Source organism: Micrasema longulum, unplaced genomic scaffold, assembly GCF_059751315.1.
Source record: "Micrasema longulum isolate JH-2025_06_02 unplaced genomic scaffold, ASM5975131v1 h1tg002493l, whole genome shotgun sequence".
NCBI lineage: Eukaryota > Metazoa > Arthropoda > Insecta > Trichoptera > Brachycentridae > Micrasema > Micrasema longulum.
The window spans coordinates 96,468-113,640 of record NW_028279635.1 but is presented as its reverse complement, the minus strand read 5'-3'; the positions used below and the strand labels follow the sequence as shown (position 1 = coordinate 113,640).

General features: G+C 42.0%; 1 protein-coding gene across 1 annotated transcript; it reads right to left on the bottom strand.

Annotated features, from left to right (window-relative positions):
- Positions 1 to 74: 74 nt before the first annotated feature.
- On the bottom strand, positions 75 to 16,720 carry LOC148272086 (phosphatidylinositol transfer protein alpha isoform-like). Its single transcript, XM_088240553.1, has 5 exons — positions 16,628 to 16,720; positions 16,190 to 16,220; positions 12,734 to 12,845; positions 10,023 to 10,252; positions 75 to 1,387 (listed from the first exon to the last, which is right to left on the bottom strand). Exons 1-5 carry the CDS (start codon positions 16,642 to 16,644, stop codon positions 959 to 961), a joined length of 819 nt encoding a protein of 272 aa, XP_088096679.1. The 5' UTR covers positions 16,645 to 16,720; the 3' UTR covers positions 75 to 958.
- Between the last annotated feature and the right edge of the window lie 453 nt (positions 16,721 to 17,173).

The following is a 17,173-nucleotide window of genomic DNA, read 5'->3' as shown; positions in this document are numbered from 1 at the left end:
ATGCGATTCGGTTGATGTTAGAATTTCTTTCTGAACATAAAGATAAAAGGAAATAAAATGAAAATATACAAAAATTATACAACCAAAAAAATTTATTCAAGTTAACATTAAGTAGGTGAATGCTGAAGTAGTTTTTTAGAAAATAAAGATATATACAATACACTTCACCGACGAACATAACCATTTGCGGAGCTATATCTGGAAAATTAGATGAGATTAAATAAGTTTATTCACAGCGCAGTTTCAACTAGACTCGAATGAACTGGAATTTTCTACCGTGCTTCCCGAGTTACTGTGCGTCCATACAGAGCCATAACCCGACCTAACATTACATAATATGCATATCTTGTACGAGTGCGAGGAAACCTAATACTGCCACACGGCCCCAGTCTGCCTACAGTCCCAGAACTACGATGTGTTTTCTTCCAATCATTATCTGTTCACCGAAGGCTTATATTCGTACGAACAATGACGACGACTCTAGCTACGGTAAATGGAAGCCTAACAATAATTGTCACTAGGAATTGGTTTATTAGACTATCCGAGAAGGTCGGTAGAAGGAATCTGGAATGTGGGGGCCGTAGTTCCAGCTTCCGAGCCTCGGTTCCGGGAGTTCCCGACTAACCGTTCCAATAACACAATGACTACCGAGGTATATTACAAGTAACCGAGGGTTACAACCGATACAAACACGACTAATGTTTTACAAAAATATTCAAAACATCTTATGTCTCCGAACGAATAAATATTTCATCAGCATCTGTAATAATACTCGAGGACGCGATAAAAATATATTTTGTAAGAAATCACAAAAAACAGTCCATTCTCAAACGCCGTTTACCATCTGCAGCGACTTCTCGCACCATTTTATACACTTATAAATACAATAATAGAACTCTTCCCGAAGTGAGAGAGCCGGCTACGAAGTAGACTATCACCGGCTGGCCGGAGCGGAGAGCTACTCGTTATCCGCACGCATGCCGCGAACCTCTCCCTGCCGCCGCAGCTTGTCCAGGTCCTCCTTGGTCTTGTCCTCGATGGCGCGGATGTCGGCCATGGTCAGGCCGTGCCACTTGTCGAGCCAGCACACCACCTGCCTGTGGAATGTGGTGAACAGCCGCCTCTCCGACTTGAGGATGAAGCTCTCCACCTTGTTCTGCAGGCCGAACCACTTGAACTCCACGGTGACGAGCTTGTAGCAGGTCATGGCGGGCTTGTGTCCGCGGACCCAGTTGGGGCCCGTGAAGGGCCCGCGCCCAGTCTTGTGCGAGTGGAACTTGGTGGGGTCCAGCTCCGGCTTGTAGTCGCTGCTGGAGACGGGGTCGTTGGCGATGTCGATGTACACCACCTCGCGTGACTTGAGCTTCTCGGGAGACAGCTCGTGGACCTGCCAAAATACAAACTTATTCCTTTATACGTAGTTAACATAGTCTGGTGTGTTGAGAGAATATAGCACAATTATTTGTACTTAATGTGCTGACCGAAGCGGGATATGACAGAAGTATAATATCAGTCTATCCGCAATGTCGTATGTGGGTATATACATACCCTGTTGCCGACGTAAAAGTACATGCACCAACTTGGCGGCCCTTCCTGGGGTTTTAATGTAGCATAGGAGGCTTCAGTATGTGTAAGCGATCTACCACCTCCTCAATAAAGACTAGTATTTGTCACTTTCGGGGGTGGTGATCGCCATACTGAAGCCCACATATAGATTAGAATTCATGAAAATATTTGTATGCCCATAATGTGTTTTTATGTTGTTCTGTATAAGTGTTGATCGCCGCGCGGTCGGCGGGGAACTGCGGCCGGTAGCGGGAGGGTGGGGACCTTATACGTGGCGCGAGAGAGACCGATAGAGCCGGCAAATGTGCTCGCTATCTCTCTCGCCGCGTGATTGGTCAACCTAGCACCGCCCGCTATTGGCCTAGCCCACCGCCGCACGGCAAAATGTTGTATATATAGCCCCGCCGGGGAAAAATAAAGTCAGTCATCTCACCACACTACTAAGGCTTTCTACTCTCCACTTCACCTCCCTACCTCGCTTCAAACCGGACCTCATCGCCACCTGGATTCGAACACCGCTACCCCCCTGGACTTGGAACTCGGATACTCTTTGGATTGGATTTTGGACCCCGGATAATTTGGACCCTTGGATACTTCCCCGGAACACACCCCGCCGTTCCCACCGACGGAGAGATACCGGCCTTACAACCCGGTTGCCTGACTCAGGATTGCGGCCGCCAGCGCTACTCGCTAGCGACCCCGCAAGGGATCTCTAGGCGACGATACCTCCCCCGGAGCTTATCGTTCGTCGGCCGAGGCCCGCCTACGCCCGGCCACTCTGCGTTTGACACCAGCACCTATAGAAATACAGTTCTTGTGACGGGCGCGATTGCTACGGACGAAGCAGTGATCCGCCGCGTCTGTTACAAGTTGGTCCTTCGAGAAGAACCGGATATTCATCGCAGAGCGCCTAGAGATGACTTCGAGAACCCCTTCACTCCGCTCGGGTCGAGGAGGCACGGAACCGAGAGAAGACCCTGCTACAGATCAGGACTCAGCCGAGTCGGACACATCCGAAGATACAGTCCAGCGGCTGAGGACGCAGGTTCGAACGCTCCGTGCTTCACTACACGATCAAGACCGACGCGTGCCCTTGGAGACGAATCCCGAGCCCGCGCCGCGTACTACGGATATGGACGGCATCATGACGGTGCTGTCAAAAATGGCGATTCTACTAGAGGCTTCGCAAGGAAGAAGCCCGACTTCAGCCCCAGAGGACGTTAGCAGAGTCGGCGCCATGATAGCGCGCCAATCTACTGCCAAGGACCTACCCGCCTTCGCCGGAGAGCCGCAGGAATGGGCTACTTTCAAATCGCAGTACACTCAGTCGACGGAGATGTGCTGCCTTTCGGATCCAGAAAACCTCCTGCGTCTACAGCGTGCGTTAAAAGGACGGGCAAGAGAATCTGTGTCGTCATTACTAGTGGATCCAAGCCAAGTGAGGGTGATAATGAAGACGTTGGAGCTACACTACGGCCAGCCGGACATTGTAGCGTCTTCCTTGTTGGAAAAAGTGAGAAGGCTCCGCTGCATACAGAACGACGGATCTACGCAAGCATTAGTAGATCTGTCTAGCGCAGTTCGGAACGCGATAGCGACCTTAGAAGGCTTCGGTGGCGATTACATGTCTACGCCACAACTACTAAGTGAACTAGTGAGCAAGTTACCGCTGTGCATGAAGTCTCTCTGGTGGTACAGCAGAAGAGGAAACCGGGTGAGGCCCTCCGCGAAGGATTTCGCGCTCTTCTTGGAAGATTTAACGGAATCTTCGATGATAGGCGGCGGAATAGAGCCGCAAGTGTACAGCGGAAAACAACGCGAGAAGCCACAGAAGCGAGAACAAGTGCATACAGTGATTTCAACAGAGGGAAACGGGAAAAGTGTAGCGTCATGTGTTTTGTGCGGACGAGGACATTTACTACAAACGTGCCAGGAATACATAGAGTGTAGTATTCCGGAAAGATGGGACATAGTGAAGCGAAAGAATTTGTGTTTTTCGTGTTTATCGAACACTCATCGGGCGATAAAGTGTAGAAATGTAAAAAAGTGCGGCCTCGATGGATGTCGCCGAACACATCACAAGACATTACACGACAGAAATAGTGCCGATATCAGTGAAGCTCGGTCTAGCGCCGATATACGAGCGCCAGATAATAATGCCCGCCGCAACACGCCTGCAGCGGCGGGCGCCGGGGGAAACAGACCGACCGCGAACGAAACCCGCGCCGCGAGTTCAAATGAAAGAAACTACGATTACGGCCACAGTTCGCGGACGAATAATATAGTGACGAGCACCTACGCTCGGGAGGAACCGGTCCTCCTAAAAGTGATTCCCGTCATGTTAAGTGGTCCGCGAGGACGAGTGAACGCGTACGCGTTACTAGATGAGGGATCAACCGTGACATTGATTGACGCAAAAATAGCAAACGACATCGGCGCGCCGGGAGAGACTCGAGGATTAAAAATCCACGGTGCCGGCGGAATGTGCGTAACAGATAGTGCATCAAGAAAAGTCACAATTAAAGTGCGCGGAGTTACGGAAGATTTATTCACTCTCCGCGCAAACACAATACAGAAGCTGAGTCTGCCGCTACAGCCCGTGATTGAAGGGGAAGGCAGGATGCGACAAGTGTGCCCGCAGTTACTCATCGGCCAAGATAACGCCTCTCTCATAGTGACGAGAGAGGCACGGAGATGCGGGGAATACATCGCCTCAGTGACAGCCTTAGGAAAGGTGATACACGGTGGGCGGACACGCCAGACTAACGCCAGCATACTAATGGCGCTTAGTACAGAACAGAGACTAGAAAATCTAGTTAAACAAAATTACGCCGTCGACGCGTTAGGTATAAGTTCGACAGCCAAGATATCGCGTCAGGAGGCGCGAGCCACAGAAACCATGAGAGCCACGACACGTTTCCTACCGCAAGGACAGTACGAGACAGGGCTACTGTGGAAAGACAATCGAATATGTTTACCGGATAATCGCCGTACAGCGCTGAATCGATTTTTAAGCATAGAGAAAAAGTTCAGTAAAAACAGTGAATTCGCCGCGGCTTACAAGTTAAAGATTAAAGAATATCTAGACAAGGGGTATGCCCGGGAACTGACGCTGGCTGAAAGACAAGACACTGCGAGTGGGCTTTGGTTTTTGCCGCATTTCGCAGTGACGAACGTGAATAAACCGGATAAAATACGGATAGTATTTGACGCCGCCAGCCGCTGCAACGGGAAGTCATTGAACGACATGTTGGCCAACGGCCCGGACCTTCTCTCATCGCTTATGGGAAATATAATGCGATTTCGCGAGGGAAAGATCGCGCTGGCAGCAGATATAAGGGAGATGTTTCTCCAAATTAAAATAAGAAAAGAAGACCAGAGGGCGCAGCTGTTCCTCTGGCGCGATAGTCCCGAAGAAGAAATTCGGGAAATGATTATGACGTCGATGACGTTCGGCGCGGCGTGTTCACCGAGCAGCGCACAGTACGTGAGAAATCAAGTCGCAGAAGATCACGGGCAAGAGATGGCCGCCGCCAGGGATGCTGTGCGAAATAAATTCTACATGGACGACTATATGGATGCCGTAGACAGTGCAACAGAGGCGATACAACTGCGCCACGATGTCAGCGAACTACTACGGCGGGGCGGATTCATCCTCGCGAATTGGGCGAGTAATGATCCCTCCGTAATGGAAGCGATTCCTTCAAGTCTGAGAGGGAAAAGCGCACGCGAAATAATTAGCGGAACCTCCGTGACAGAGAGGGTCCTCGGCATCAAATGGGACCCGGTGACAGACGAGTTTCAATTTAAATTTAAAGTGTCACGGGAGGTTCCAACAGAGAGGCCTACAAAACGGCAGATGCTAAGTGAAGTTATGAGCATTTTCGATCCACTCGGTTTCGTAGGGTGTTTGACAATACGCCCGCGAATACTGCTACAAGATGTGTGGCGCTCCCACATAGAGTGGGACGAACAAGTGAATGAAGAACACGCAGAGAAATGGCGCACTTGGGTGGACATATTACGCAATACCGAGTGCGCTATACCGCGGCGCGTATCGAGCGCCAATGGCCAGCCAGTAGAGCTGCACGTATTTTCCGATGCCTCGGAGCAAGCGAGCTGCGCCGTAGCCTACATCGTGGAGGAGAACGCCGCCGGAAGGAATGCGACGTTCATGGCTAGCAAGTGCCGAGTTAGCCCGCTACGAGCGCTATCAATTCCACGCCTGGAATTACAAGCCGCGCTCATGGCCGCACGACTGGCGGCCACAATCAAGAAAGAATGCGGAAGTAATATACGCGATACCTACTACTGGACAGATTCTACTACGGTGCTGTGCTGGGTCCAGAGTGATTCGCGCATCTTCACGCCATTTGTAGCCCACCGCCTAGGGGAAATAGATGAGCTAACGAACGCTCAAGAGTGGCGGTGGGTACCAGGAAAGAAGAACCCCGCTGATCTCGGGACGCGGGACGGCGAGATACCAGACATCTCCCCGGCCGGCATGTGGTTCAGTGGGCCGAGTTTCATAAAGAAAAATAAAAGTCAATGGCCGCCGCTCAAGGTAATAACGGCGACCCCGGATACAAGCAGTGAAATAAAGTGTGCGAACAGTGCCATCGTGATGACAGCCCTCCCGGACGAAAGAAGATTTTCCTCCTGGCGGAGACTGATCAGGACTACAGCGTGGGTGTTGCGCTTCATAAACCGCTGCAGGAAAAAGAATACAGGAAGCGCGACACTCATCGCCCCGGAACTCAAGGCATCAGAGAGGGCGTGGATACTCATAAGCCAGACAGACAGTTACCACGCCGAGATAGCCGCAATTAGACGGGGGGAGTGCCTCCCGCGGAACAGCCGCCTGCTGGGCCTCACTCCCTACCTCGATAAAGATAGCGTCCTCAGAATGGGGACGCGAATTATGGAAGCCCCCGCGGTGAGCGAGCAACTAAAGGCGCCCGTCATACTGGACGGAGCGCACGCCTATACGCGTCTATTGATAAGGCATTATCACGAGTCGCGGCAACACGCAAGTACAGAGCGGACACTCAGCGAACTCAGACAACAGTTCTTTATAACACGATTACGGACAAATATAAGGAAAATTATATACGAGTGCCGCTACTGTCGAATACAGAAGGCCCGCCCGCAGCCTCCGCTCATGGGACAGCTGCCTGCCGGCCGACTCGATCATCACGTAAGGCCTTTTACCCACTGTGGGGTGGACATGTTCGGGCCCGTATACGTAACTATCGGAAGACGCCGGGAGAAACGATACGGGGCCCTGTTTACGTGCATGGTTACGAGGGCCGTGCATATTGAAATTACACCGTCGTTGAGTACTGACTCGACGGTGCAGGCCCTCAGAAGGATGGCGGCCCGCAGAGGACATCCGACAACGCTCTACTCGGACAACGGGACGAACTTCAGAGGCGCAGACAAAGAGATGGCGGCCGCCATGAAGGAACTAGCCCACGATCCCGAACTACAGAACGAGGCGACAAGGAGAGGGATCAAATGGGTGTTCAACCCGCCATCGGCGCCACACATGGGGGGAGCCTGGGAACGGCTCGTCCGGTCGATAAAGGGGGCGCTTATGGTGATTCTAAAGGAACAAGCCCCCCGAGAGGAAACGCTAATGACAGCGATAGCGGAGGCCGAGTACACAGTAAACACTCGGCCCCTAACCCACGTCTCGCTTGATAGCCGAGACGACGCTCCGCTGACTCCGATGCACTTTCTCATCGGGTCGAGCGGGGCCCAGCCGCATCTGGCCGATTACAGAGACGCGCCGCCCGAACTGTGCCTCAGAAAACAATGGCGGGTGGCGCAGAAACTAGCCGACGCATTTTGGAAAAGATGGATGAGGGAATATCTCCCGACGTTGGCACAGCGACGGAAGTGGCAACAGGCCGCCACACCGATCATGGTCGATGACCTGGTCATAATAACGGACGCCGCCCTCCCGCGGAATGAATGGCCGCGGGGACGCGTCATAGCAGTCACACCAGGGAAGGATGGACAAGTCAGGAGCGCCCGGGTCCAGACAGCCACCGGAACCTACACACGACCCGCCGTCAAGCTCGCCGTGTTGCAAATCAAGGACGACGTCGGCGCAGAGATGCCTCCTCGGCAGGGGGGAGTGTTGCCGACGTAAAAGTACATGCACCAACTTGGCGGCCCTTCCTGGGGTTTTAATGTAGCATAGGAGGCTTCAGTATGTGTAAGCGATCTACCACCTCCTCAATAAAGACTAGTATTTGTCACTTTCGGGGGTGGTGATCGCCATACTGAAGCCCACATATAGATTAGAATTCATGAAAATATTTGTATGCCCATAATGTGTTTTTATGTTGTTCTGTATAAGTGTTGATCGCCGCGCGGTCGGCGGGGAACTGCGGCCGGTAGCGGGAGGGTGGGGACCTTATACGTGGCGCGAGAGAGACCGATAGAGCCGGCAAATGTGCTCGCTATCTCTCTCGCCGCGTGATTGGTCAACCTAGCACCGCCCGCTATTGGCCTAGCCCACCGCCGCACGGCAAAATGTTGTATATATAGCCCCGCCGGGGAAAAATAAAGTCAGTCATCTCACCACACTACTAAGGCTTTCTACTCTCCACTTCACCTCCCTACCTCGCTTCAAACCGGACCTCATCGCCACCTGGATTCGAACACCGCTACCCCCCTGGACTTGGAACTCGGATACTCTTTGGATTGGATTTTGGACCCCGGATAATTTGGACCCTTGGATACTTCCCCGGAACACACCCCGCCGTTCCCACCGACGGAGAGATACCGGCCTTACAACCCGGTTGCCTGACTCAGGATTGCGGCCGCCAGCGCTACTCGCTAGCGACCCCGCAAGGGATCTCTAGGCGACGATACCTCCCCCGGAGCTTATCGTTCGTCGGCCGAGGCCCGCCTACGCCCGGCCACTCTGCGTTTGACACCAGCACCTATAGAAATACAGTTCTTGTGACGGGCGCGATTGCTACGGACGAAGCAGTGATCCGCCGCGTCTGTTACATACCCCTTTACTATATATATAGATTTGTCAACCCAGTTTTTTACCGTAAAATTGCACAATAAACCCCTCAAAAATAAAAACTGAATTGCATTCTGCCATAAAAATTAAGGGAAAATTATGTGGGAAAATCAAAATGGTAATGTACTCACTATTAGAAGCATTTCTTGACATAATTTTATATAAATTGTGATATCTAAGGAGAAGTTTCGCCAGTTCTAGGGTCAAGGATCTTTAGTGGAAGTTTTTTCTTCTCAATTTGCATAATATATTATCGGGTTTCTCGCACAAGTTGGTAACTACAAATTTTCGAAAAATGAAATTTCTTCAGAAATGGCATAAAATAATCTTTGTTTGAAAAGTAAATAAAAATATTTCATATTTTATAGATACAAAAAAAAATCTAATTTTCAACTTGCAGTTTTATTTAAATATATGATTTGGAATGAGCTATCAACTTTAAAAGTGCAATTCTCGCAACTAGTAAAATGTAGTTAACTTGTACCAGAAACCTACGATATATCAGTCATACGCAAACAATTCAGAAAAAAAAATACAGAAACAAATATTACTGAAGTGAATATTGACATTGGGTACTATTTCTACATAATATATTATGATATATATATTTAGGAATTTAATAATAATTATTAGACATAACAATTTCATATTATTTATAAAACATTATAAGTATCAAAAAACTTAATTTTTTTAAATGACAATATAATTATGATGCAAGTTCTTCTTGAGTTACATAGTACAATGGGTAAATAGAGAATTTTCCTATATTCACTTACAGTAGAATAAGATATTGTAAGAAATACTATTTTTCATTCATTCTTATCTTGGCATAATAAAAAATAAATACTCAATTGATGTATTTGGTATTATCAACTCCTATCACTTGAAATTAGTAAATTAATATTTCTAGATTAAGATAAAGAATATAAGTATGATTTTAAGTTCATATTTTAAGTTAAAAAAACTTAAATAAGGATGTACTTATTTCATTGTCGAAATCTACTCCTTTTTGCAAGAAACATACACAAATAAATATTTATTTTCTAAATAGAATTTTATCACTGTTAAAATATATCACTTTGAACGTTGCCAATCTATGCATCCCTTTAGGTGCCACGAGTGAAATATCTCGCGCATGATACAGTATAATGTGAATGTTTGCAGTAAATATCTAGAATATGTTTTACTGGTAATTTAACACACTGCCTAAAATGAAAAGAAAGACCATTCCACTTATGATTCTGCGTGATATCCTCTAACAAAATTTATCCCTATTGACATATTGACAGTATTTTTCTTTCCAAAAATCGGTTGAATCTGTCTGGGATTTAAACGGTTAAGAAGTATCACAAAAGACACATGAAACCTGCGAAAATTTTCTGGTATTAGCTAATTATGGTTAAGATTTTACATTTTCGGAATCTCCTTCGTCCTCCAGGTGGAGTGATTCGATGGAGATGATGAAGTTCTCCTTCATGTAGCCGGGATTGGTGAGCACCGTGCGGCAGTAGGGGTACGCGTTCCAGGCTTCCTCGTGGATCTCCAGCGAACCCTTGGGGGCCAGCAGTCTGATGAAGGCCGGCACTTTAGACGCCAGGTGGTAGATCTTGTACGTGTACTGTCCGGCCGAGAACTTTCCTCCTGCAACACGCGCAATATATTCATACAAAATATGTATGTTTTGTGTATTGACTAAATATAAAGAGTGCTTTAGAAAAAATCACATACTTGAATAACAATGCTAAAAAAATACACAGTAAATAAAGCACAACATAATTAGACAAAATTATTTTATTTATTTATTGAATAATATAGAAAATGAACAAAAACAAAATGGAGATTCAACATAAATATATAAATTAATTAGTTATGTATTCATTTACTATTATTATTTTTTATATTTCAAGCATTATTTTGAGGTTAAAAATTTCTACTAATTTATTGTAAATATTAGGTCAACCACTTACTGACTTTTTAGTTATAAACATTGAAAAGCATCAGATTGGTTCGATCGAAAGTCGAAAAGAGGGCTGTATTTCAATTTTATTACGGGTATATTAATTTTAAAAGGCTTATTAACATTAAATACCTCCAAGTTATTTGATTTTAATCCTTTATTATTAGTATGTAAGATATCAAAATATGTCTGTCGTATTCAGCGTCGCAGCTAGGGTCACGAGTGCCTAGGGCGAAAAGAAAGAGAAAAGAAGGCTGTGGGTTGCCCCCGGCAGTCGCCTGCCTAGCAAGCCTCTAGCTACGACGCCGTTTGTACTTAATAGATGGATACGATGAATAATTTATTTTTAACAGTATCAATGATTTTTATGTGCCTCCATTGAAGTGACATTGTCTGAAAGGTGGCATGAAATATTGGATGGTTGGGTGAATCATCAATGACGGATTATCAAATTCTATTTTATTTTTATTTATTTAGAAAACATAGGCATTATTTTCTATTATATAATGTAAAACTCATTTAGGGACAAGCATAGAACAATATTTGATTAACATTAATCGTTAAGTCTAAAAAGTTTCATTGATATCTTTTTCAATTTCCTGAGTAAACTTTATTTTTACATTAAGTTCTTAATTATTATTAGTTAAAAAACAAAGTTAATCAACATTCTGTTCCACTCCATATGCAAAAAAATACCGTCAACTGATCTCTTCTATTTATTGATTGATTTGGTGTTTATTTTGTAGAACTCCATATTTAAACTTATAATATAATAAATCAAACACTGATTTTAGTTTACTGAAAACATTATTTTATTTTTACAAATATAAAAACAAAAATTTCGTGACAATTGTTTCGCCTTGTTAGGGCATTTTTCATTTCGCCTTGTAAAATGATTGCTTGCATGATGCGTTATTAATAGATGAATCATTTTACAATTGCATTTAAATTTTTAGAAATTCTTAAAATATAAATATTGTATAAAAATACATTTATGTTTATATAATTTTTTTATAATATTTTAATTGTGTATTAAAATTATAAAAAACACGAACCTATTACAATATTATTGATATATTTTCCACAATATTATCTAGAGACATAAAACTATAAAGCTTCATTAATCATTCATTTTACAATACATTCATGTACGTCAATAAATACTTTGTGGTAAATTTTTTCGAAATTCAAATATAAATACCTAAATTCCCCATTACCTATTAAACACTTAGCCTTGCCCTCAACTATTGGTTTTCCCCGCAATTATGATTGATGTACATGCTATAGTTCATAAGATTATTTTTATTTATTACTTAAGTACCTTGAATTATATAACTATATAAGAAGATTCAATCCATCTAATCTTCACATTCGTTTGAAAATGCCCTAACAAGGCGAAACAATTGTCACAAAATTTATGTTTTTATATTTGTAAAAATAAAATAAAGTTTTCAGTAGACTCAAATCAGTGTTTGATTTCTTACATTATAAGATCTCTTCCACAACGATTTTTTTAGTATTTATATGAATGAGGTAAAAGTCCCGACGAAGTGACATAACATCTCAAAATCGGTAGACAATGAAAAGTTTGCAGTAGTAATATTCACCAACTATTAATAAGTATTAATTTAGCAGATAAAGCGGTGTAAATAGTCGCCATCATACATATCACCGTAATGTCCAGTGACTGGCGATGTTTACAAAAATTCACCTTTAGTTTATATTGGTTTAAAAAGTGAACACGAAACATTCATTTGCTTTATATTTCGCTTCAGCCATGAACACGATTGCAATTTGGGAGAAAACAATTGCGCAAACATTACTGTTGTTATGTGTAGGTGGACAATTATATACATACACACACATCTGTGCATGTCGATCCGTAATATTGTTCCATAAATTAGTAACATGAATATGAAATATCTAAATGTAATTTGATATAGGTATAAAATCGAATGAAATAAAACAAATTTTTGCAGCGTTAAAGAATGATAGACTTTTATCTGACGTCGATTACGTATTTATTCTAAAATATTCCAATTTTATCAGAACACAACTATTAATCTTCATCAAAGATAACAAATTTGATAATTCGGTGGCAATATCCAGAGTTTTATAAGATTTAGAGGAATGTTTGGAATAATAAGTAAATGCAGAAAGCTCACCGAGAAGGGGATAATCTTTAAAAGGTTCATTCTTTAAAACTTCGATCCCCTCTCCTCCTCCCGTCTCGTTTTTAGAAGCCTCGGCCACCGCCCACAGCTGCCCCACTTGGTACTGCGAACATACATAATATACACGGTATTTAGATAGTACACAACACACGGGACACGTAGACAGACAATTATTTCAATCAAACACAATCAATCAATTATTCAACTATCAACTATCTCGGCACCGATTGCATTTATTGAAATGCAAAATATGTTGAAATCAGTTATATTGTAAAACAGTTATATTGGAAAAATTGTCCAAAAATGCATAAAAAATCATTATTTTAAAAGGGGATTCTAAATATATGCACATATCTGTATATTACGACTGATGAACTAGTGCTGTAAGTTGTCTAGTTTGTTGAAAACCCGGGATGCGCAACAATTTTTGCATACATTAAACGGTGGGTAAAATCTCCAAAAAGAGTAAGCATAGAAATTTGTGCATTTGTCAAAATTTTGCAAGATTTAATCCTCCGCTGTTTGACGTTTGTAAAATAATACTTGAAGATTTACTTAAAAAAAATAAGTATAAAAGGAGGTATTACATAAATGATTCATTGTTTATTCGTAAATAATGTTTGAACATACACAGCGAACTGCTGTTAAAACAATTGATTTCCTTAGCAAGTACATAGTTAAGTATCTAATTTAGATCGCTTAGGAATACATGTCTCGAAAGCATATAATAAATTGTATTTATTTATTTTTTAAATCAATGGAATAAATTATTATACTCTAGACTTTTTATCTCGTTTGATCTCATCAGTGATGATATAATAATTGCACAAAAAGCTTCAATAAAAATTATCTTAAGAGTCCCAATCAGAACTAGCTCTCTCGGTATATTTGAAAAAATTTTATGTAAAATCTATAAAACAACTTTATGTTAAAGATTTGTTACTATACGCACGTAAACATTATTCTCTACCTTCCGTTACAAATACAAGAGTTACTAGATACTCCACTCTGATGCTGCAAAAAAATAAATACAACCTTCGGTAAAAGAGGATTGGCCTACTACTCGGTGTGTGTACAATCTACTTCCATTATCCATAAGGACAATTAGTAAGTTCTCACAATATAAAATTGTTATTAAGAAATGGATAGTGGAGGTGGGTTGCGCACAGATCGATGAGTGGATCAAGCCAAAAAGGTAAAATGTGTGTACTGTTTATGAAGTTTGTTCTATTGGTCTATATAAATTGGTTATGTTTTTTTATAATTATTTTAGCTTTTTATTGTTTATTATGTTAATGATAATTAGGTTTATTGGATTAATTGAGTTTTTTTTATTGTTGTTTTATGTTAACTTTGTTAAATAGCTAATCTTAGGCATTTTTCACATTTTGTAAAATGTTTCCCTCGGCACGGGACACCCCAGTGAGGGAACATCATTCTGTATAAAAAAAAAGAATACAAACAATGTAAAAGTATAAATAAATAAAATCATTGATAAAATCAACCCATTTAATCATCATCACATCGTATCTCCTATCCACACCCAAAAGCACATAGGGCATCGAATTGTTAAACTAAATGCACCGCATCTCGATCGACTGTTACATGAAGTCTTTCAGTTCAAGCGCCAGTCCAGGAACAACCCAGGAATCGAACCCGGGACATCGAGCATCGTAGGTGAACACGCCAACCGCTATTCATTTTCTTTTCCCATTTAAAAGCAGTTGCTTAAGCACTTCTTTTGTGAAGGACTGATATATAATAAAATACGGGAATTCAAATTTCGATGATGGAAATATATTTTAAAATCTCTCTTTATTTACAAAATATGACTTAATAGTGCCAGCAAGATGTAATTATGATAAATTATTACGCCTTCAAGACATTTTATGTTAAAATTTCCTTATAACTAAAAAACCGCATAGTAGCATTTTTTGTTTGGTGTCATAAAATGAAATACAAAGTACAAGTTCTAATGATGAGAATTTTCACCGGACAAAAAATTTGACGCAAGTCCCATGTAATTATTTTTTTATGTGATCACATTGATTTAAGAGTAGTATCGATAGAATAGGAAAATTATATTACTTAGAAATAATGAAATTAGTGTGCTCACCAGTTTCGGGACATGACTGTTAACATGTAAAACTTCAACAAATATCAACCTTTTTATAATATAATATAGACAGAACTGCTAACAAATATTTATTCTATTAAATCAGGTTAGATATATAACATGTAGATATATAATATATATATATATATATATATATATATTATTTAAATCGAAGCTAGACTGGCAGTGCACAGTGGGGTTTCAGTCCCGACACTCATGTACGGAAGTGAAAAGTGGAATCGGCAGGAGAAGGATGAAAGCAGAGTGAACGCGGTCAAAATTCGGTTTCCCAGACTAATGTGTGGGAAATCAATGCATGACAGGGTTACAAATTACGAAATTAAGCGAGACTGCAAATCTGAGACAGGTACAATCGATAAGATTGAGAAAAGATCGCTGAGATAATTTGGTCATGAAGAGGTAATGGATGATGAAATAATGGTAAAACATATATATATGGCGAGAATGAATGGTAATATAGGACGAGGACGACCAAGGGAGACGTGGCATGATTAGATAAACCAAAATCTCTGGTCTGGTCATATCAACAGCAGAGACAACCGAAGGGCATGCACAACAAGATGTATGAATGTGGAAGAAGCTAGGAATGTATGTCAGGATAGAAGTGTGTGACATCCATCGTCTCTGCCTACTCCCAGGGAAAATAGCACGACGGTAGTAGTACATATTTTTGATTTCATCAACACATTCGGAGGCAAATATAATATGAGTGCATGAAAAAATACTCAATTAAAAATAGTACAGAGAGTTGGGACTTTTGTCTCAAAAAATGCAAAATGAAGTACTTACTGTGAACAAATGAATGAATTGTTTGGAGAAAAATTCAATTACTTAAAAAGGGAGATGGAATCGGGTTAATTGTTTTTATACCGAAACCCCGTCTAACGGAGAAAATGTTGAATTTGAACCAATTAAAAAAGGGGCGAATTGGAAGAATTACTCGGTAAATTTCCTCTAAAAGAACACAAGAGAAGGCTAATTATTATTTCTCTCTTCATTCACCGAGTTATCCGTTAGGATCCGACGCTTTCTTTTTAACAATAGAATAGATGTTATCAAATGTTTGTCTCCCATTTTTTTCAAAGATACAAGCCGGAATTTAAGAAGCCAAAAGAATAAAAAACTCAATTTAAAGTCAATAGGAAAATATTACGGATTATCATCGCCGGGATATGAGTTAAAAGCCACAGCAAGTAAGCGTGAATCTCTCGCACCGTCGAGGTGAGGTAATCAGATAATCGGGTAATGAATTGGTGACTAATGAAGGCAGGCGAAGTGGCGAGTGTGGATGTGGATAGAACGAAACTTACCTCCTCGACTGTCAGCGGCAACGGCAATCGGCTGAAATAAAACGTTCATCGGATAAGTTAATGAACATGTTGAGTAATAATAATGAGGGATAACACGCGAGAAACTGAGATTGGAAATAATAACGGAGTGAAATAATTGACGACATGTCATGGAATTGCACAGCCTTGACCCGACGATCTGTCAGTGTCACTTTGATACTCTGGTAAGTATATTGGCGGATAATTAAGAAATTTTGAGGTTTATCGATATTGGAATATTGATCCGCTGCATGAAAAGGCTTTGCGGACAATATTTCGTAACGATAAAGTAGTGCAGTACAAGATAAGGCTGGCCTCGGCGAAAGCTCGTGCATTGATTTTTGACATTTTATAACAGAAAACTGCAAAGTTTACTCGGACTAGATACGAATTCAAAGTCGGCGTAAAGCGATTACTTACAATTCTTTATAAATCATTTTGCTATTCACTAAATTGAATACACTAATCGCACACAGAAAACGCTACCGCCGACAACCGATTGAGTGGCTCACTGGAGAACATACGACGTCTGCGCGTGCGCCGCTAATGTCGTGACGCAACGGATATGGCGTCAGGGGAGGGTGACCGGATATTACGTTGTTGGAAAAATATCCTTGAATTATCGAGGAAAATACTTTTTCGTACCACAATCGATAAATTAATATACATTATTGATTTGTACAAAAATATTTACCAATAGTATTGAAAATTCAACCGCAATTAAAACTTTTTACGGAAATAAATGTTTTTAAATATTTTATGCAAACTTGTGATAAAACCTCATTAATTTATTATTTACTCCAAAAACTAAATTACCTCGCACCTTTATCACAAATCATTTCATAATTGATAATGTATCCACAGTCCACACGTCTGTAGACTGGATTAAGAATTTCCAGTAGGGATTGCGGAAATCTTGGCATTTATAGGGGTTATGACCTGTCATTTGATGGATGTATTTTGCAA

What these genes read in the sequence shown, in the direction of transcription:
- LOC148272086 (XM_088240553.1), bottom strand. An exon ending in TGCCGCTGACAGTCGAGGAG is followed by an intron (nt 12,846 to 16,189) that starts GTAAGTTTCGTT and finishes GTATGTTCGCAG; the next exon opens with TACCAAGTGGGGCAGCTGTG. An exon ending in TAAAGATTATCCCCTTCTCG is followed by an intron (nt 10,253 to 12,733) that starts GTGAGCTTTCTG and finishes CGCGTGTTGCAG; the next exon opens with GAGGAAAGTTCTCGGCCGGA.